Source organism: Pseudopodoces humilis, chromosome 7 (assembly GCF_049639895.1).
Source record: "Pseudopodoces humilis isolate 2021_Gansu_Grassland_sample_001 chromosome 7, ASM4963989v1, whole genome shotgun sequence".
NCBI lineage: Eukaryota > Metazoa > Chordata > Aves > Passeriformes > Paridae > Pseudopodoces > Pseudopodoces humilis.
Window position 1 is genome coordinate 46617844 of NC_142206.1, and position 22255 is coordinate 46640098.

At 35.3% G+C, this 22255-nt stretch overlaps 1 protein-coding gene across 4 annotated transcripts in view; it reads right to left on the bottom strand.

Moving 5' to 3' along the window:
• The window catches only part of TTC7B (tetratricopeptide repeat domain 7B), a 121634-nt gene that overhangs the window by 68469 nt on the left and 30910 nt on the right, over nucleotides 1-22255 (bottom strand). For all 4 annotated transcript variants that reach the window (XM_005520193.2, XM_014249778.2, XM_014249777.2 and 1 more), the window contains exons 4-8: nucleotides 21686-21816; nucleotides 20615-20736; nucleotides 9970-10048; nucleotides 7835-8007; nucleotides 4534-4597 (exon numbers count right to left, since the gene is read on the bottom strand). In XM_005520193.2, the coding sequence (XP_005520250.1) occupies nucleotides 4534-4597; nucleotides 7835-8007; nucleotides 9970-10048; nucleotides 20615-20736; nucleotides 21686-21816 (569 nt within the window). The remainder of the gene's footprint in view (nucleotides 1-4533; nucleotides 4598-7834; nucleotides 8008-9969; nucleotides 10049-20614; nucleotides 20737-21685; nucleotides 21817-22255) is intronic.

The following is a 22255-nucleotide window of genomic DNA, read 5'->3' on the forward strand; positions in this document are numbered from 1 at the left end:
TCAACCATTATAATTCAAGCTATATTTTCACTCAAGAAACTACCATTCTATTCAATCTCACAGTCAGTAGTTGCTATAAGGGATACAAAGAGATCTAATACTAACTTACAGATAGAAAGAATTAGCAATTTTATATGTTAGTGGCAAGACTGATGTTTCTGCATGGACCTATTTTTAATTACTTCATTCTAATTCCATAATCTAAGTAATGTATTTAAAATTATTGATGAGTTCTCAGAAAAAAAAAAAAAGGTATATTTTCAATATAATTGATATGCATCTATGAAAATTTCTTTTTATTTTTTGTGTGCTAGTAAAACATATTAAAAGGATCTTCAAATCCTCTATTCCAGCTTTCATAAAATAAGGCAATCAATTCCTTTTCACAGCATTATGACACTATCATCTCACTTGGGAATGGTAACATGCCCAGAATAACCCACAATCACCTTCAGGAGTTACTACTGAGAAGTGAAAACTGATCCTGGTTCTGGGTACAGCTTTGGAACCAGGCTGTGCTTGCAGCAAGGGTTTGTACTTTCAAATGTGTTTCGTGAAAGGTACATGGCAAACCTAATTCCTTAAGTAAAGTGTTCCTTTTGGGAAGGAAGAAAGCTGAGCTAAAAATGGATTCAATGAATTGACGGTGTTCACAGAGAAATCATGTTCAAGAGAAAAGAACAAAATTCAGGTCTCAGAGTAGTTAATACCTCACTGAACTACCCAGTGCTTCTCCCATTTTACCATAAGCCTCTGAAAACACATTATCTTGCTATGCTATCTATTACTAGTTTTCTTGGTGTTTAATATTCCTGTTGGTACAAATGCTAGTATATCTGGTAGTCTGCAATCAGTAAAGATACTTCTCTCTCCTTATCCCCCTCCTTATTTTTAATTTCACAGGGCATGGCCCCCTTAGTACATTTACTTAAAAACACTAAATTTTAATAGGAAGCTAATTTTCCCCTTTTTAAGATGTAAAAAATGACACACAATAAGAAATAATAAATTTTTTCTCCAGTTTAACAGGGTAACATTTTAAGCTCTGAACAAATTCAATACTTCTTTAAAATCAGAATAATTAAATATTGAAGATTTTTCAAAGAGATACATGGAGTGTAAAATACACAGACATCTCAGGAATTATCAACTGAATAATCCACATGTTCATTTGAAACAACCCCACACATGCACACACATACACCCCTAGACAGACATTTTGCTTTCTTTTGATCAAGAAGTCCTTGGATTTTACTTTTTACACCGCACAAATATTTAGTGAACTTCAAGAAATTATTTTTAACTCCACCTCTAATCACTATTTGACTCAGCTCCTTGCAAGTTTTGAACAAGCTGTGAACTAGCACTTCTTGTGAAACAGTGGTTGACAATGCCAATGCACAAGGATGTCTCTTAATTATTACAGATACCTTGTGTGTTTGAACAATCATTTTCTTGATAATTATAGAACAGAAAGTATGTAGGAACTTAAGTGCTCAGTATTTCAGAGCTGCCATGGCCTCAGACACTCTAAGGTGACAGTTAAACTGCAATGTGTCATCTGGCCACACACACTTCAAGCCTGTAACACAGTTGAGCAGTGTAAATCAGTGCAGCCTCAGAGGAAGGAAGGATCTGTTCAGCCATTTTTCCACTGGTTGAGAGTCTCACACAAAGCTGAGCTCAGGAGGTGGTGATCAGTGACACAAAGTCTAGTTGGAAGCCAGTAACTAGCAGTGTGTCCCAGAGATTGATACTGGGCCTGATCCCAAGCATGTTTTTCTGAATTGATATGCCAAAGGGCTGTGCTGCCATCCAGAGGGACCTCAACAGGCTGCTAGGATGAGCTGACAGGAACCTTCAGCAAAATCCTGCACCTGGGAGAGAACAAACCCAGGCACCATACATGGGTGCTCCCCAGATCAAAGGCAGCTTCACAGCACTTGGCAGTCCTGGTGGACACCCGAGGTGAGCAGGAGCCAGCAAGGTGCCGAAGCTGGAAAAAAGGCTATTGATAGCCCAGGCAGCATCTGCAGGAGTGTTGCCAGCAGGTTGAGGGCAGTGAACCTTCCCCTCTGCTCAGTACTGGTGAGGCCACACCTGCAGTACTGGATCCAGTTCTGGACTCTAGTATAAGAGACATGGAGCTACCAGAGAGAAACCAACAAGTATAGGACTCTGTAGCACTAGGATGACACCAGAGTATCTCGTTTACGAGGAAAGGCTGAGAGAGCTGTGACTCTTCAGCCTGGAATAGACAGTGCTCAGGAGGGGAGCCTTATCAGATATCTGAAGGGATATACAAGGAAGGAACAGGCCCCTGCCAGTGGTGTCCAGTGACAGGACTAGAGGCAATGGGCATGAACTGAAACACCAAAGGTCCCCTCTGAAGATCAGGAACCTTTTTTTTTGCTGTGAGGGTTAATGAGCAGTGGCACAGGCTGCTCAGGAAGTGGAATCTCTCTCCTTAGAGATACTCAAAAGATGTCTGGACAGAAATGCAGCCTGCTCCAGATGGCCCCATGTGAGCAAGGGGGCTGGACAAAATGACCTCCAGAAGTCCCTTCCAAATATAATCATTCTGTGATTCTGTTACCACAACTCACCTGACAAGCAGCAACACGTACATGCACTGTTAACATAGAACCACAGGATGGTTTGGGTTGGAAGGGATCTTTTAAAGATCATCCTGTCATGGGCAGGGACCCGTTCCACCAGACCAGGTTGCTCAGAGCCCTGTGCAACCTGGCCTTGATTGGGGTGTTTTCTTACTAATTCACAGACAACGCAAGTAACGGATCGTACTACTTTAATAACACAGTAGTATAGCAAAGCACCAACTGTTAGTCTTCCCTAAGTGTTATTTCTTTCCCAAATACTGGTTCCAGAATCATAAATCACGTACTATTTCACAACTACTACACCTAGAAAGTTAGCATGCACTGAAGCTGAAATAACAGGTCCCAACTCTCAGAAAAGTTTGTAATTATGAATATTTTTATGCTCAATCTTCCCCTTTACCCCCTCCAAAAGTAATTTGAACAAATTACTTAGCCAAAGTAAGTCAATCATGTCAAAGACTTTATACTCCCCCGAAACAAACTCTTTTGCCTGAAATAATCTGCAATAATTACTGCAAAAAAAATAAAATTGAAAGCTTGCTAAAGGTATATGCTCTACAGTGACAGCATTTGATATAATTAGGCAGATCTGATTCACAAAGGAAAAGCTGTAAGTAACCTGAAATGACACTTAACAAGGCAGTACTTTTAATTTGGTTTTTGGCTTCTTAATGATGATATGCAAGGAACTACACATGCAAACACAGCAATCAGTAGTCAGATCTTGCAGAACTGGGACTGCTTTCACTTCACACCAAGACCACAGTTCCCATCAGAATTCTCTACATCTTCACTGCTGCTCAGGCACATTACACAGACACAGGCAGAACCTCTCAGTGGAAAGTATATACTGCAGCAAAACCAACATAAGATATGTGGAAATGTTTCCTCAGCCGATTTTTCAGTACTACAAGAATCAGAATCCAGACAGAATTTCCAGATTCTGTCACAAATATTGCAAGGCAGATCACTAGGAATGAGGAAGCAGGTAGCCCTACAATGTAAGTATCTGCCACTTTAAAACAGTTAAACTAGCACAATGTTCACTAAAATGTTCTGATCCTATTTAACTGCAAAGAAACAGAAATTATGCCAAAACATGTAAGCATTTGAATCACCTCTAGAACTTAAAAGACTACATCTCATTGATGTGCAGTGAGACAGACGGCATGATGCCTGAGACTGTTAGAAAAACAGCGAAAGCTCCAGCATTTCGTTTTGTCTGAGAACATAAAACTGACATGGTATGAGAATGTATGTGACAGTTGATTGATAACTAGCAGAAAATATGGAAGGTTGTTAAAGGGCACAAGTAGACCACTGAAAGGAATCATTTATTGAGGAAATGGGGACATTTAAAAATAATCCAGTAGCAAAGACTGAATGTCAGTATCATCAAAAATCATTTACAAATTTGAGTAACTGAAGTTTAATGTATAATGGAACTTTTGTATATTCACATTACTTATGTAATGTATACTGTATTTTTTGATTATGTTTATTATGCTCTTCTAGTAGTTTTTTATTTGCTTTTTACAACAAAAATAACTTAGATTTTGTGTCTGTTTGAACAGCACAGTGGTTCATACTGATAATTGATGCCAAATGAAGGACCTGGCTTGCTCACTTGCCTATGGCTGGAAGAAGACTAGGCACGGCCAGTCCAAAGGAGAAAAACTCCCTAACACTTGCAGACCTTATCTCGATGGCTCAGAAGAACAAAAACTTGAAATAACTGCCTGCCATCCTAAAAGAAAATGAAAGACAAGAAAAAGGTATGGGGGAAAAAAAAAGTCCTATTTTAATTTAAAAAAAAAACAACCAAAAAACAAAACAAGAAAACAAAAACAAACACAAAAAACATGAAAAGCACACACATTCAGCAAATGCATATTCACTGTATTTTACCTACCATAGATTCACTAATAAGCAGCAACAGTAAGGCTTCTTCTGTATTTTCTTGAGGACAGAAGATGCTGTTCAAAATGAGAATTTAATTATTTAAGCAGAACACATTACTTTTATGAGTAGTTCACACATATATATTAAAAGCACTGTAAAAACTGGAAAATGTCCAAAAAAGAAAACAGCAAGTAACTTGCATAGAAAAATCAATTGGTTAAAATGCATTTCTTTGCAATGCTTTATATTTGCATTCCAGAAAAGTTGGCTGAACACAATAAAAGAACAAAACTACCACAGCTGTCAAAGTTAAACTCATTCAAATATCCCAAAATTGAACATAATTTGACAACTGTAAACACTAAACCCATAGTTTAACTAGCCTCTTACTGCTAGGCTGTCTGAGCTGAATTTACATCACCGATTCAATTGCTGGCAAGAGGAAACTCTCACACGAGAGCAGGAGAACTTTTGTATTTTAGGCAATATGTGGAGAAATACTTCTATCAGTCTTTCATGAGATATGCTTGAGAATTTTTTCATGATGCATTCAATAGCTATGAATATTTTTAAATACATCCATGACAATCTCTAACCATTTGCCATAACCACTCTTAGTTCCAAGTAGTAGAATTATTTGCTTGTAATGAAGTACACTTCCTTCTAATTTAATGTTGATTGTTTGCACAGGACTAGTTCCCAGACTTTACTGATTTCTCTAAATATTGGATGCTTTCTGAACACTCTTCTATGCTGGTGGACAGGTACTGACAGGAATTCATTCATCCATTCTCATACACACAAAAAATCCTCCAAATCAGTGACTGTGTTTTATCTCTTCAGAATTCTTCCTTTAAACTATTTCTGAATTAGCACAAGTACTATTTCCTGTTAATTCAGTCCATTAGTTCCACAATTACCTATTTAAATGTAGAAAATAATTTATTATCAATTTAATTATCAATGTTAATTATCAATTCCTATGGTCCCATGGGTATTTAAACTACAATACATTATAGATAGGAAACAAAACTCATCTGACATGAAGACGTCTTTTAAGGTTTTTTTTAAAGCACTAGAAATATAAGCAGTAATTAAATGTCTGAAAGAAAATAGAAACTAAAAGACATCTGAATACCAGGCAGTTTGAAAGCAACATTGTGAGTGTATTGTGGTGATATACAACAGCTAAGACCCTAGGGCAGCTGTTCTGTTGTTGTATTTTTATTTTTTTAATCAATGCAACTGCTCACCAGATTTTTAAGAGTATTCTAAATCTTAAAATACATTTTTATTATTACATAACAAAGAAATTTCAAAACACAGTCATGAATAAGAACCACCCACGATAAGGAATGAGGAGTGATGAGGAAGCATCAGAGTGCTCCTTATTTAACAATCCACTCCTCTATGCAGAACTTAACAACCTGGAAGAAGATTTAACTTGACCAACTGACAATGGAACCCAGAAAGCAGAATAATTACTGGAAAATGCTACTGGAGAAATTACTCTCTCAGACAAAGAAGGGATGCTGCCCCAAAGAGAACTACTAAAAAGTCATTTATCAAAACAAAAGCAAACATTATTTGCTCTTGCAATTTCAAACTTATTTTTGTAGATATGTTGATGTTTGTCTCAAACAAGATCCCTTCCATGCATAAATTAGTGAGAAATTTCTTTGACTTGACCAACCAAAAAGCTCAGTTAAGCTGACTGAACTCAGACATTTTCTGTTTCTCCTGATAAATGAAGGCACATGAGTAATTTCATTGCAATAGGGCAAAAGAGGCAACTGAAAGCATGAAATGCCTATCAACCAAAGGCAAACCATGAAAGTTATGATCAGCTGAAGAACTGGTTAAAGAAAACTGAAGAGGCAATAACACAGAGATCAAAAAAATCATAAATTCTATTAGCCAAATTATATCCATAATCTTCATAAGAACACAATGCAGTTATCTAATGTCAGGCAGCATAAAAAAAAACCAGTGCATTGCAGACCCAGAGTTGGTGGTCAGAAAAATACCTAGGAAGAAATTTCCTAGATATCATTGTCTTTGATACTTGCTTTCAGTCACTGCTGGAGATGAGATACTTAGCTGGACATATTTTATGTGGTATAGTATTAACCAGTCTGACATGATGAAAGGAGTTAGTTATATGCTATGCTGAAATTGTGGAACTCCTCACCTGCACGTGCCAAGAACAAGAGGACTAAACTGAACAAAGTTCACTTCCACATTTGCAGGAAGCGTGTTGCTATGAAGGATGAGTTGAGAATAGAGAACGTAAGTTTGAAAGGGTGAGTCTGAGAAACTTGCTACATCTATTCTGGACGCAGGCAGGAGAATTGCTACAAGTCTTTGAAGATAAAGGCCACTCTACTTAATAATAGTACAGGCAGCATAATTATGTGGGCTTGATGTTGTGTAAAAGTTTCAGTAATGTAACTCTGCAATAAATACAGCTAAACAACTCAAATAGTGTCACGGTGCAGGCATTTATGCTACAATATAAACAACCCTAAAACAAAACATCCCTCCATTATGCAAGTAGGGCTACTTCTATAATCAAGATATTAACTTCCAAGAAAAATTACAAATTCAAGGGAATGGTTGTCTATATTTAACACTAACTCTAATGGTGATTAGTTTGGAAAAAAAACAGTTACATTTTCAAGAAGGAAGAAACATACCATAGCTACTCTAGAATTCACCATGAGATATACCAGAAAAAAAACCCAAAAAGTATAACTTACCTGATTCAGTAAAGATTAAAACTGAACAAAAAGATGGCATCATAAAGAAATGCCAAAACTAATCTAAGATGGTTAGCTAAAAGGTAGTTGCCTTGAGAAATAAACTAGCTTTGAAACTACTAGATAAATTTCTATATATGTTTTGTTTTTCATAAAGCTTCCCGGACCAGCTTGAATCTTCATATTGTTTCATCTTTCTATGATAAAGCAGAATAGATGTCTAGAAGCAGCACACAACTTCTAAAATGTGCAATATCTGATTTGCTACCCAGTTCATGTTTTCTTTTGTATCCCACATATAATAAGAGATATTGAGTCTATCACATACACCAGGATAGAAAAAAAATTCTACAACTGAGAACAAAAGATCTAATGCATACAGTTCAAACTTCCACTCAGAAAAACACAGGTTCCCTAGTTCTCCTCAGGAAATCTACCTACCTACACATTGCCAAATTCCTTCTACATTTTCAAAAATGTAATCTAAATTACCCAGTGCACTGGGTAACAACTGTAATTATAGAAACAAAAGAGGTAGAAACTCTGCCATACTTTTCTCCAGTGTAAACCCGTGGTCTTCTACTGAGCTCATAATTCTTAGTATTTGAACCTTTTCGAAGTGGATCATCAAGGGGTGATTGGTGAGGAGGATCTTCCAGTGGATTCCAGTAACTCTGTTCACACATACCTCGTAACAAAATTTCTGCAAGTTGCCTTGCTATTGTCTGTAAAAGCAAAAGATAAATATTTTCCCTAGAAATGCTGAATCCAAACTCTCAGAAAAATGCTCAGAATTTTTCTAATGAAGACTACTTACATAGAATATATTTTTTTATTCTACAACATCCAAAAAACCAGGCATGATGCTGTTTAAAAGGTAAAAGTACCCAGTTCAATTCTCTAAACACAAAGAAAAATAATGACAATAACAAACAATTTTTCAGTTTTATCAATTAAATCCAGATAGTTAAGTATAAACAACGCAGCTGCTGCTCCTAAGATAATCAATAACCTAAGATGCTCAATAACCTCTACTGGAGCAGTTGTCGAAACTGCAGCCTGCAAAGAGAACCATGATGAAAAACAGGATGATATTCCCTGAAGGAACTGCAGCCCAAGGGAGGGACCCCATTCTGGAGCAGGGGAAAAATGTGAGCAGTAAGGAGGAGCTGAGAGGAACTCAGCACAACCCTCCACCCCTCATGCAGCACTCAGGGAATGGAGGGTAGGGAGGGCAGGTAAAAGAGTCAGAAGTCAAAGACTGAAGTCAAACCCAAGAAAATGGGGTGCAAGGAAGGTGTTTCAGTTTTTGTTTCTCCCCATCCCACTCTCCTTTAAGTGACAATAAATTAAGTTAATTTCTTCCAAGAAGATCATATTTTGCCTGTGACAGTAACTGGTAAGCAAACTCCCTGCCTTTATCTTGGACCTGTCTCAGACCTTTCCTATCTTATTCCCTCCCCATCTGTTAAGGAAGGAGAGTTTGAGGGCACCTGGGTGAGCATCTGGCAGCCAAACAAGATCAACCCACCACAGACATTTATGGTCTGTGGGCTGAATGGAGCTTCTGACAACTTGTACTTGAAGGTGCTGGTGTTAGCTACTGATAAAGTTCAGCAAGAGTGAAACAAGATTGAAAATCAGCATGAAAAGGTTTATTTTGACCAACTATTATTGTCACCATATATTTAACTGTAGAAATACATAAATATTATTTAATTAAATAATATAATTTAAAGCTTTTGAGTCATCCTATAATCCATAACTATCAGGGTAATCTCCCATTAATGTTTCACACACATGCATAGACCCAACTACGTATCATGATGATGAAAACTCAAAGATTTTCAACCAGATGTAAATTTGCATCATAATTGACAGCATTTCCCAGTAACATTTCCCAAAAGTAGATGTGTAATGTTGAAGTCACAGATAGCACCATATAATCTGCATCTTCCACCTTAACTCCTATACCATAAGAGGCCCTTCATCTTTTCTATTAAAATTTGCAATATTATCCCTCTCCATTGAAAGTCTATTACTAAATAATTTTAATATATTCACTAGAAATCAGTTATTGAATGAATTAAGAAATCACTTACCTTCCTTACTAACAGTTTGGAAGTTTTAAAGGCCCAGTATTAGGAAACTAATCTAGGATATTTCGAAAATAATTACATGGCAGTAAAAGGTATAAGCCTCTACTTTTCATTATATAAAAGATTCAAGCTTCTGACAATATCAGTAACAAATCTTCATGATTTTGCTTTTATGGTTTTCCTTTAAGAGGCTTTATAACTTGATAGCCTTCAACTTCATAGAAACCACACAAAGACTATGCACTCTGTTCTCACCCCTACTACATTACAAAAAGATGAAACTACATTGACTCATAAGTAGGGCAATTATAATTAAGGTTGAAAGTATGGTCAATCAGAGACCAGTCAGGTTCTAATTATATCCACAAACAAGAAAAAGGAATAGGGGGGAGACTGAGCACCAAACATTCCTTACTTTAATCACTCACTTAAGCCAGGAAATGTAACCTTATGAGGTGTGGGATAACAGGTCCTTATCAATATGCTACGTATCCAACTACTTGTCTCTAATTCATCCACTATATTTATGCTTTCCCTGCCTACTGAAATTCAGATGCTAAAATAGGAAAGTGGTTTAATATAACTTACCATTCGCAGGTTTTGTGTAGTTCTTGTTTCGACAGCTCTTAGTAACTCTCTAAATCTACCAACTCCTCTCGTCAAGTTCCTGTATATAAACATAGAATTTGACAGTATTCCAACTTGGATGAAGTAACACCTTAAAATATTACTCAATAAAGTTGTTAAAATTCTTCTACTTTTTTTTTTTTTCCTTTCATAGCCTCATTGTCTTTCTGTGAGATAGATATATAGAGATATAGAGATATTGATCTGGGAGCCTCACCACTGATTACTATAACAACATCCCCTGACAGTTTATTGAAAAAAGAAACATTTTCATCATCAGTAGATAGTTCAAGGGAAAGTAAGGAAAAAAGTAAGAAGCAACTACCTCAAAAACAAAAAAGACAAAATGAAGCCGTTCTCATTGCTACTGTAGTTTTAGTTTTCAATTACATTAGACTTCAAGTATAAACTTTGAAAAAAAATCCTTTTGAGCTGCCTCTTGGCACCTTAAAACAGGGAGATTGAGTAAATCATGTAACCCTGAAAGCAATACAAAACATAAAATTTTTAACTCCTTTTCAGAAGGGAAAGAGCACAAACACATTAAGATCCACTGTGTGACCAGAAGAGGACTGAGGGATCAGTGTTCTGTTCTTGATTCTGACTGGCTTTTCATGTGGCTTCTGCAACCCAAGTTTCTCCATCTACACTTCTTCCACATCTGCTGCCTAAACAGTTTTTGCAGAGATTCAAAACCCTCAGAGGCATCATTAATAATTTAACTATTTTAGCAGATCTGAACATTTTCTTAAACAATAGATTATACTGAATGGTCTTACAGCTTTACCTTTTTCTCATCTCTTTATCAGTTGTTTGGAGGTTTTATTGTACATAAAAGCAGTTGAGAATATTTTATTTTATACTAATACAATTTGCCTTTGAACTGGTGAAGGACTGGGTGAAGGACAGGTTTTTGCTGTCCTGAACAACTGAATTCTGCAACGTGAACACAACAGATAGGACAACCATTTCACTCTTTCAAGTTTAGTTACAAAACAAAATTAAGTGTATTTCTTATGAAATCATTGCTGTTACATCATATGTTGTCTTAAGGTGTGATGTTATGTGCAAGTTGTGTAGCATTTACCTAAGAGAGCCAAAAGAGACAAGAAATATTACATATTGTGTAAGCTTTCTGTAAGTAAAAGCACTACTGTACTGCACTATAAATCAGATGTTAAAACCGACTTCCTTAGTCTGCTCTCTTTATTTAAAAATATGTTTAAAATACTGACTTCTGAACCACAATTCTGTACAAATTCCAAAAAAGCCTGCATTTTTTTTCAGACACTGTTACTTTGAATTCAGTTGCAGAATATCTGAAACTAGTTTTTGCTGCAAGAGATCTTGCTATAGAACTATAGGACTCCTATGACTTCACCTAGAGACCTACCCATTTATTTTACTCTTCAGATTACATGACAGCACTCATCTCTGTTCTGTTTTACATAATAAAGGATTATCAGGATATTTCAGAAACTTTAGTTTCCACACATCTTTCACTGGCACGGGCACCATCATTCATCAGCACACCTTCTAAAATACTTTTGTATAAAAATTCATTTTAAAAGAAGTAGCATTTCCAAGTAACAAAACCCATATGAACGGTTGAAAGCTATGGCAAAGAACGCCACCAGTTGGCTAAAAAGAAATAATCATCATTCACACAAGAAATAGAAATTGTTTCTAAAAAGCCCATATGCTACAGCAGAGCTTGACCACAGAGTTATCAACTAGCACATTCTAAAGAAAATTCATCTTGTGGCAACATCTGCATGGAAACAACTGTGTGAAAAATTATATTAATTTATACATTTCCAACAGGCAGCCTCAATAGTTGTTGACTATTACACCAACTTCATATACTAAGGAAGGACAGAAAGTCATCAGGCCAGATTTCAAGAAAACCTCCAAACTCATTTGAAGATGGATACATTCAGCACTTTCGGAAAGTCAAAATTACATATCATCCAGTAATACCACATTCCAAATATCTTTGAGAGCCAAAACCAGTCCACTGGAATCCCAGTTTTAAGTCCTCTGGTCTAAGTGGGTCTTTCTCATGAATGGAGTTCTCTCTCAAAGACTGTATTGCAAAGACATAAATGTGTCCTTATAACAAGATAAAACACCAAAAATCCAACCAAACAAAGCAGACCTGCTAAAAAACTGATATGCTCCCTGCAAAATTGTTGAAAAATAGTTATGAGCAAGAACTTGTCAGCTTGAAGCTTTATTTTCCCAGTGCAGATGAAACACATACTATGCAGTAGAACTTCAAATCTCAATAACTTCATTAAATTTTAGGAATTGGCATTTTTTCCAAATGAAGTTTATGTCTTTTGATGTGTTACAAGAACAATAACAAAACACTTTATGAAAATGCATGCAACTTTTACAAGGCCTTGAACACTTCATGACAGGTTGCTTTTAGTTAACCATTACACCTTCTTAAGCATTTGCAAGGGACAAACTTGTGGCTGAAGTTCTACTGTATCATGGAAAAAGCAGTAAGATTGCACAGGAAAAAAAAGCAGTTAGAATACAGAATTAGCTTTTGCTTCATAAAGCATTTAACAGTGATTTTAACACATCAACACAAACACAAAGAAAATTTGTCAAGCATCTTCTACATGAAATTTATGAAAAAACCAGACCTCAAAACTACAATCTAAATCACCCTAAAGTTGAGTTAAATGCTTTTAGAGACAAGAAATGAAGCAAAATATACCATGAATAATATGGTAGATCTCCACACCACACTGCTTTTCGCAAAGTACATTTCCTGTATTTGTTAACAGTTTGGAACATTGAGAAGAGTGGTGGCTATGCTGGGACATGATTTTCCTTCCTAGCCTGGGACACACACAGCTTTTACCGTCTTTTCACTAGGATGTGCTTTCATGTCAGCAGTTCTCGCTGTGCTGATTGAATGCCAGAGCAAAGGGGCACATTCACTTAGACAGCAATGTCCCACAGTGTCTGTAAAGGACTTTGAGATCCCTTCCTTTCATGGGACAAGAAATTGTAAGGTACATTAACACTCGCTTGGAATTGACACATCTTCAGTGATTCCAGACAAGACAAAGACAGCCCACAGACGGACACTGATAGTTACATACATGTGTGCTTAAATGACTGCCTCCTGCCAGAATATGCTCAAATCAACTCCTTTAAATTGTATCAATTAGAATGTTTGCTGCTTTAAATCTTCAAGAATAATAACCCCTACTTTGACTCTTTAAGTAGCAATCTGCCAGTTAGACTGAGAACCAAGATCTACTGAAAATCTATACAGACATGTCCTTAGAGCCTGTTTGCATTCTCGTATCTACGTATTTGCACCCTAAACCCCAATCACTCATGTTAGAACCTAATTGATTATCCTGATACAAGATCAACTTTTAGGCTCCTTAAAGTATTTCAGATAGTATTTCTGTTTAGAATAATGCAAATATCTTAACTGCACCTATACAAAGGTGCTCACTCCTAAGCAGAGACAGAAATTAATAACTGTAGATATGATACAAATAAAGTGCAGGAAGAAAATTAAGGGGCTCCAAGGATAAGCTTTCAAGGCAGAATCAGAAAACCTGTATATAGGCATGAAGGCCAGCAGTAGCAAACTTTAGGCACAAACGTATTTGTCACCATCGTCACCAAGAAGTCTCTTGGTTTTAAAAAGCATGTTTGGCATCAGACAACATAATAGTGCTTTGGCATTACTGGTCCAGATAAACCTCACCCCCACCAACACTTCTTTTTTGTGGTTTTAAACACACACAAAAAGTAGAAAAGAATGGAAGAAACTGCTAAACAAGAAGCCGTCTATGTTTGAATGATATTAGGATAAAAACCCCAAACACTATTCCTTACAACAAAACCAGTGAGATCTAGTCACAATATACTGAAAACAGATTTTAAAAAGGAACATTTTAAAATTAACCTTAGAAAGGTTGATAGGACTAATTTACTCTGCACTTACAGAATATGTTACTAATATCTTCTCCATTAGTGAGAAGGGCTTTGTTTGTCAGGCATTTCCTTTATGCTTCTCAATCGAAAGACCCAAATATTTAGTCTACCATTGCCTTTTAAAGATTAAAAATCAAATTAGAATGAATTTTTGCGTACTGAGCTATACCAAACCTCACCTGCTCTGCAATTTGGTCACTAAATTGTCAATATTTCTCCCATTTATGAGAGAAAAGCATACCCAGAACCATGCTGGTGAATAGGCTGAGCCACTTATACTACTCTATTACTTCATTACTGAGACTTACTGTATCACATTTCTGAAATATTCATCTTTTAAAAGGAGAGAAACAAATAACAATGAAATCTACAGGGCTTGACCAAAGTGATAAAACAGAAGTTGCTTTTGGAATTGAACTTGTTTCCACCTTCTATTGTGCTTTCTCTCTCTTTCTATATTCATAAAAAGAAAAAGAAATGCAATGTTTGTAAACCCATAGATACACTGCAAGTTTTAAAGTTTAGGCTTTTCTCCCAAAAATTCAAATATGAAGGGTAAGAAAGGAATTATTTTAAAGATAAGGAGTAAGGGCAAGTGAAATTCTTAATATGCATGCCAATCAGAACAGTGACATTTCAGTAACTTCAGTATAAATGACATGTTTACAAACAAATGTAACTATTAAAAGCCATACACTCTAATTACTTTTAGCCAATTAAGAGCCTTTTACACAGTATTAATGTCAGAAACAATTTCATATTAAAAGAAGTTACTACAGAAGCAAAAGGCAAGAAATTCTTGACAAACCCAGATTAATTCTTAAGCAGTAACAGAACATCCTAATATTGAGGTATGCCATTTACCACAGTGCTTTATATAGCCCTACAGTGATGAAATTTAAAAAAAAAAAATTAATAAGGACTGCAATTCCATGAAAAGTCCATAAGAAGGACTCACTTCCATAACTTTACTAAAGGCCTGACCAAATGGACAAGACTACTTACCCTACACAATGGATGGTGCTTTGGATGATTGTGATTAATGTCTGTGTCTTTTTTCCATCAGGTTTGAGAGGGTGAAGAAGTATAACTTAATCCACAACTAGAAAAATATCCTGGTAAGCATTTGGATAACTATCTATGAGAGGCAACATAGTTGCAACTTCAGACAGTTCGGTTTTCTCTCTCTTCATACTTACACTTTCAGTACACCCACAATACTGCATAATTTTCACAAAACATTAATTAACACTAGGCATTATTTTCTGAATAAAATGTAGAAAATCCCTAATTTGCTGCCAGAATCTAAACTACTCTTTTTTTTAAAAAAAAGAAAAGTCTACTTAAAAAAAATTATCATGGCATACTTCTCATTTTATCCATTGCTACCTCAGGCAGAAAGAAAAATCCCAGATATCTCAAATTTGGTATAGAAGATCATGCTTGCTTGATGTTTGAAAGTTCTTAACAGATGTGTTTGGGCTAATAAATAAAACATCTTCACTGTGCCATTAGAGCTACACAAGCCTAAGTATTTGAAAGAGCCAATCAAGCAGCAATTCTGGCATTCATGCATTCAAAATGAAAACACTGCCTAGACTGCAGTTCCACTGGTAGTTAGCCCACCTAATGGTTCGTGAGCTGAAGAAGAAGATCTCATCCTCCCCATTCTCATCTTTTCGTGTTTGTTCCCTTTTTCCACCATTCTTCCTTCTTGGTATCTTCCTACTCTCAATTGCATGGTCCTACCTCTTCTCTGACAGCCACACCAGCCATTAGCACACCTTCCAGTGAATCAAATCTTCTCACCAGAATGACAGAAAGCTAAGATTTCTTTATCAAAATAACTCCAAATAAGAAGAACCAAATAAGCATGTGAACCAGCAAAAGGCAAACAAGGAAAATGCACACTAGGAGGGTAGAAGGAGGGTAGGTCTAGGAAAATGACAATAGTAACTCCTCTGTACAGTGGAAAAACAGGAGCATTAAGTAGAAATTAGCATTTTGAGGGGAGCAGGGGAAGTGTATGAAATATTAACTGCCCTATTTGAGGATCCAAGACAAATTTGTTTGCCAGCCATCACAACTCAACATTAAACCAAAACCTTTAATCTGTTGCTTGTATATGCAATCAATAGCCACTGACAGCAAGACGTGTAGTACATGGGCTAAAAAATGCTAAGTATCTTCTTGGAAAAAGTGAGCTGGAGTCAGAATTCTAACTACAAATTATTAAGAGTATCAGACTTGAACATCAACTCAGATACTAACATTACTCTTTCACTGTTCCTTGTATAACTAGTTATTAAAAAAGTTGTTAAGATTTTGAATAAAAGTGATTCCTTCATGTTTATATCCACTTTAGTCTTCCATGTAACACTGCCAGGTTTCCTACTTGTAACTTCACAACGAAATCTGATTTTAAACTTTTGAAGTTAGGACACAATTCCAACCAATAAACATACAGTAAGGTTTGAAAGAGAAAGCATTCATAATGGATTCTTTAATCTTGAATATCTGAGGGAATAATAATTTCCTCTCATGTTCAAATAAAGTTTTTTCAATGAAAACTAATAGGTAAGAATAGTATTGGAAACAAGGATGAGGAAAGCATCTGATATGACAGACAATAAAGTATCCTTTGAAAACTTATTTTGGCTAGGAATCACAGAGAAATTATTTTTGTTCTATCTTTAATATATTCTTGCCTTAGCTTCCTAACCACACAAACATGAAAGCAGGTAAATAGAGAACAAAGCTGTGTTGAAAACTGCAATAGAAGTGATTTCCTTTCCTTTCCAATATACAGCAGTAATATTTTATATATAAGAAATGTGATACTTTGTAGGATTTTAATGTTTTCATCTTACTTTCTGTTCCTTACTTGAACACCAACTTGTTTTGAGACTGATGTAGGATGCGCAACAGGATCTCAAGAGATGCAGAGTGATGGGTACCTAGCACTATATTCTGATACAGTAGAGAGCTGATCCTACAGGATCTTCATGTGCATTTATGTCAAGCATTTACATAAATCCTTCTCTCATAGATTTTGTAACTGCGAAATCCCTAGCTGTGAGCACTGTATGGATATACATGTGGAACAGAGGCACCTAGAGATTGCCTCCTGTCCACTGCTCCTCTCTTACCAGAAAGAGAGCAAAATTCCAATGCTATTTCTGTTATATGCTATAGTGAAAAGAGAAAAACAGGTAAAGGAAATTCTACATAGCTAAGTCACATACTCTTAGGAGGCTTTTGTTGTGCCTGTCAAACATTTAAAGTCAATATAAATCAATTATCTCAATTATATGAAAAAAAAAGAAAAATTGGTTGATTTTTTTAATTCATTTTTTTCAGGGCTAATTTTTTATGGAGAAGAAGCCAGCCTATAAGAAACAACTTGCTGGAGGAGACTGGGAATGTCTTGATTCACTGTGACTGTGCCAGCACAGGTAATGGCCCCATGAGGAGCACAGATCCTCTCTGGGATCCTCAGGTTTTGACTGAGTATGCAAACCATGATGGAGACAAGACCAAATTGCAGTCTGGATTCAGAGCAATATCCCTGGATGGGGTGTAAAATAAAGGAGAAGCCAAAAAAGTTGCTCTGAAAGCTAGGTAAGTCTGGTTGTCACATGATGGCCTCCTGATTTTACATTTCAACCAGAACGGCATTTTGCTTCAAGAGCGTACATTTCCAGTATATTTGTGAACACTGCCACCTCAAAAATAAAAACCATAAACACAACAAAATTAACTTGTACATCTCATAACAAAGCAAATACTAGGATAGAAGAAACACTGGGTTCCTAAACAGCTGTCCTTTCTTCCCCAGGGGAATTCTACTTGAAAATAGCTACATTAAATACCAATGTCAAAGTTCCTGTGCTCACAGCTTTTCTTGGAAAAACATCGGGGCTTTGAACTCCTTCAGCATGAAATTACAAAGCAATTGCAATGCAAGTTATGTAATCAGCCTGAAGGCATGTGAAGTTACATATTTAAAAAACATAAGAATGTTTTATAAAAAATACACAAACCCTACGCTAAGTTTTAGAACAACTTCCTCAACTTCTCTGTTACACATTTCCAAGCTGAAATGTTCCTCATCTGCCAAGTGAAAAATGGGTATGTAGTTTGTTTCATTAATAAAATTCTGTCCGCTTCAGAAGAAACCATCTATTTCAGTTTTGTGTCTTAATAGCACTAAACTAACACTTTACTAGCTCAGACTATTTCCACTTCAACATTATTTTTTTTTTAAGCTAATTGCATTTCCATGTATTTTCAAAATACCTCCACTTAGCAGAAAGGCTAAGTTAAGTTTCAAATAATTTCTAGTTTTTTATACAAGATAATGCATACCTGAAAGATAATCTCAATCCTCTACAAAATCTTGATTACTCAACTTAAAAGAAAATCTCTGTACAGTTAACAAATGAAAGGGAAATTTTAAGTAGATTAACTAACTTTATGGGCAGGCAGTAATACTCCATATGTTACTGCTGAAATTATGGTCCTTCCAGCTTATATAAAAGTTATCTTACTTTCTTTTCTGGATTGAAAGGGACACACATGTACAAGAATTATTTTAGATTACATTCAAACTTGAAGCATGTTGCAAAGCTTACTAGAAAGATCTCATATCTACTTTCTATAAACCTAACATCAGGAGGGATGACACATTTAAAAATTGAAACTAAACATCCTTAAAATAGATTTATTAAGAAGCTGGCTACAAATTAAAATTATCCCTATTAGAAAAAGTATATATGTGGAGTTTTTCTCAGTTCTGGTAAACCAAAGTTAAAAAATGAGAAAAAATAAAAAAGCAATGCCTAAAAGCAGCCACATGACAAGCAGCCTGGAACAATGACCATATTAGGGAATACTGAAAGAACTGTGATTGACACTGAATTAAGGAAGGAAACTAAAGGATGTAACAGCAGGAATATGTAAAATAATAATTGTCACAAAGCCATTTTTTTCTAACACCTTGCTTCATATCATACCACAAAAAAAGTACCACTGGCCAATGGAACTAGAAGAAGAAATTCAAAATTATATATATATAATTATATATAATATATATATATATATAATTAGCTTATAAACTGCAAGCAATCACTGTATTAAAGACTGAAAAAAAAACAAACCAAGAAAACAAAAAACCTTGTGTAGGAGCTAGCAAGATCACCAGCAACTTCACTGTGAAGAATTAAAATGCATATGGAATAAAATCACCTTTCAAAGCTCACACCAGACCAGCTGATATGGTCTAGGAAAAAACATTCCTGTCTGGGTATTCCTTAACAATCAACTGCATGACTTATTTTGTGCAGTTGCTTTTTGTTTTCTTCATTAATTGCAATCTGCTATGTCTACTGCTGGTTGTTTTTACACAAGACATGTCAGATTAAATGCACCATTTCCATCCCTGGCCTTCAATCAAAATTCTTCAAAATGTGGAATTCTTAGCTTATTCTTAACCATGACTGCCACTGGGATTTTTTTCAGTAACTATATTTTCTTTATTTTTTGTGCAGATATGAAAACAGAGATCTTATTTTTAGCTCTGGTAAAAGAAAAAAATTAGCTTTCAGAACATTCCATTCCTCCTGAAATTAAATTATGAAAACAGAACTAAATTGTAACTGTCAGATCATGTTATTGCACCACTACTTCAATACTTTAAGAAAGAGATTTTGAAAGTGTAGTGATCATTTCCATGCTGAAATTCCTGAACAGCTTAAAACTCTGAGAGCCATTTTTAACCCTACCTTCAGTACATTAAAATCTTGAACTCTTTACAGACACTGCTTTATTTCCTTCATCTCTGGTTTATGTCTTTGAAAGAATAAGAAACATTTTTGGTACAAAACAGTGGTCCCATCAAGAGTTCCAGTATTTCAATAAAATCATATTTTTCTAATGAAATAAGAAGCCCCAGGAAAAAAAATTTTAAAATATGTGATTTCAACAAATGTCAGAAATGTACTTAAAACCCATTTGTGCCGAGTTTTGAAGTTCTTAAAAATGAAGAATTATATTATTTTTCTTGTTCTGTGTGGTAACTGAATTTATTTCTAGGCTTTTAAGCAAAGCTTTATTTAAAATAAATTATAAAGGAAGTCCCATGCAGAATCTAAAGGGGATCTACAGAGCAGGTACAATAAAGATCATATACTTGTATACATACTGTTGATCTTCATGCACATTTATCCTGCAGCATAATGTTAAAATAAATGACAACTGAAGAGATTTGGAAAAAAATTACAAAATCAAAATTATAAAAATCAAGCGTTTCAATATGTTGACAATCACTTTTTAACAGTGTTTGATAATAAAGTAAATTTCAAATAGTTAAAGCTTAAGGTACTTTAAGTTCTTACATTTAGTAAACAAAATTATATAATTCTTTCTGCTTAATATACTTTGACTAAACAATATTCCAATATGTAAATAAATACAACATGGGCAGCATTACTATTTTAATCAAAATGTTACTACTTTATTAACAAGACCTCACAATTACAGAATCCACAATTGCTAAAAATGATGCTGTTATACCACAAATACAAAACCTAAACAAAAAAGCAAACACAATAAAAGAAGACTCAAATCTCACCCATTCTTGAAATATAAAACATGTGCTCTTTGAAGTCCTGTTTCCAGGAAAAAACCAAGCTCCTGTTCATGAGCAGTGGGCCCTGGCTTAGGGCTTCTATTTTGTATGTTGGCATTAATTACCTAAGAGAACAAAAGAAAAGGGGGAGAGGGAAAGTGTATTTAGAAAAAAACCTCAAAAAACTAAAATCAAGGTTTGTGTACTTTTTACACGGAAGCTAATATTTAATGTTGGAGAAATCTTTGCCATTTGTAGGTAGTGGCTAGTAGACCATTTCTAGCTTTACCTCCATTGCCACCTGAATATAAACTTTTTTGCTCTTGGCTATACCCTTAAAGATCAAGTAGAAATATTTTGAAGCAGAATTTTATAATACTTTGTCAGAATTTTTTGTGAAGAATGGCATACAAAAGAGAAGAATATGAAAAAGCATATTTGCAACTTTATTCAGTAGCAGGAGGTGATGGTATTCAAAAATTTAGAACTCCTGTAAGGTTAGAAAAGACTGCTACAGAGAGCAGCATGAAGATTAAAAGCTATCTCCAGAGTGATCTCCAAAAAGCAATTTAGAAATAATTGTATTACATCAGCATTAAAAATGCTGTCAAAATGTAATCAGCTTTCAATGCACGTAGTCTACCAGCCACTACAAAACAATAATAAAACCCTCAGAAAACAAAAACCTGTATGTATTTTAAAAACAGTGTGAATTAGTGAATTACTTTTTTCCCCATTACATTGGTTTTCTTTCCCCTTCCTTCTGTTTTTCATGACCCTGACTGTGTCTTATAACTCCTTCAGACAGCTGTCAAGTGACAGGCCTGAGGCCCACAAGCAATGCATCTGAAAGAGAGGATCAGATGGATATTGCCAGCTCACTTCACTCTAACAGCATTCACAAGCCAAAGAACAGAGCCCCAAGTGTATTGCATTTTGCCCAAATGTAACTCGAAGTCTAAATAAAAAGGAATAGTGTATAACTTCTAGAAATAAAGGGTAACACAATGTAATTTTAAAAAGGCATTTATTTCAATCTTTAAATCTTCAATTTAGAAAATCACCCCAGCTTACTCTTTCTAGCTCCTGAAGGTATATGAGAGCAATATCCCCAGCCTTCTCATAGCATGTAACAATGTCTTCTTCGTGGTCCACGTGGATATTGCTCTCTGAGGAAGACGTTGGCAGCTTCTCAAGACAGAGACCTTGGGAGACAAAAAAAATTCAAATGAAGCATTAAAAACAAATGTCATATAATGTTAATAGCTAAAATATAGTCCAGGTTAAGCCCCTTTAGTTAGGAGAAGAAACAAAGGAAATGAAGGTATGGTCCCTTAAAAGAGACACTAACAAATATATAAACAAAAATTACTCCTCCTTAATAATTATAAATCCAGAAGCAGCAATTTTTTAAAGCAATTTTGATTTAAAAGACATTATGAAAATCTACCATAAAAAGTATATACTGTGTTTCCATACCAGTTTTACATTACTATGTCTTCACTTTTCCAGAATGATCAGAGAAACCAAGGTACAGTGAAGAAAGACGCTCAAGGTAATATTAACATAGTCACTGTGCAAGACAAAAGCATCTATAAAACCAAACACATTTAAAATAATCAAAGTGTAATTTTTCTACTTTAA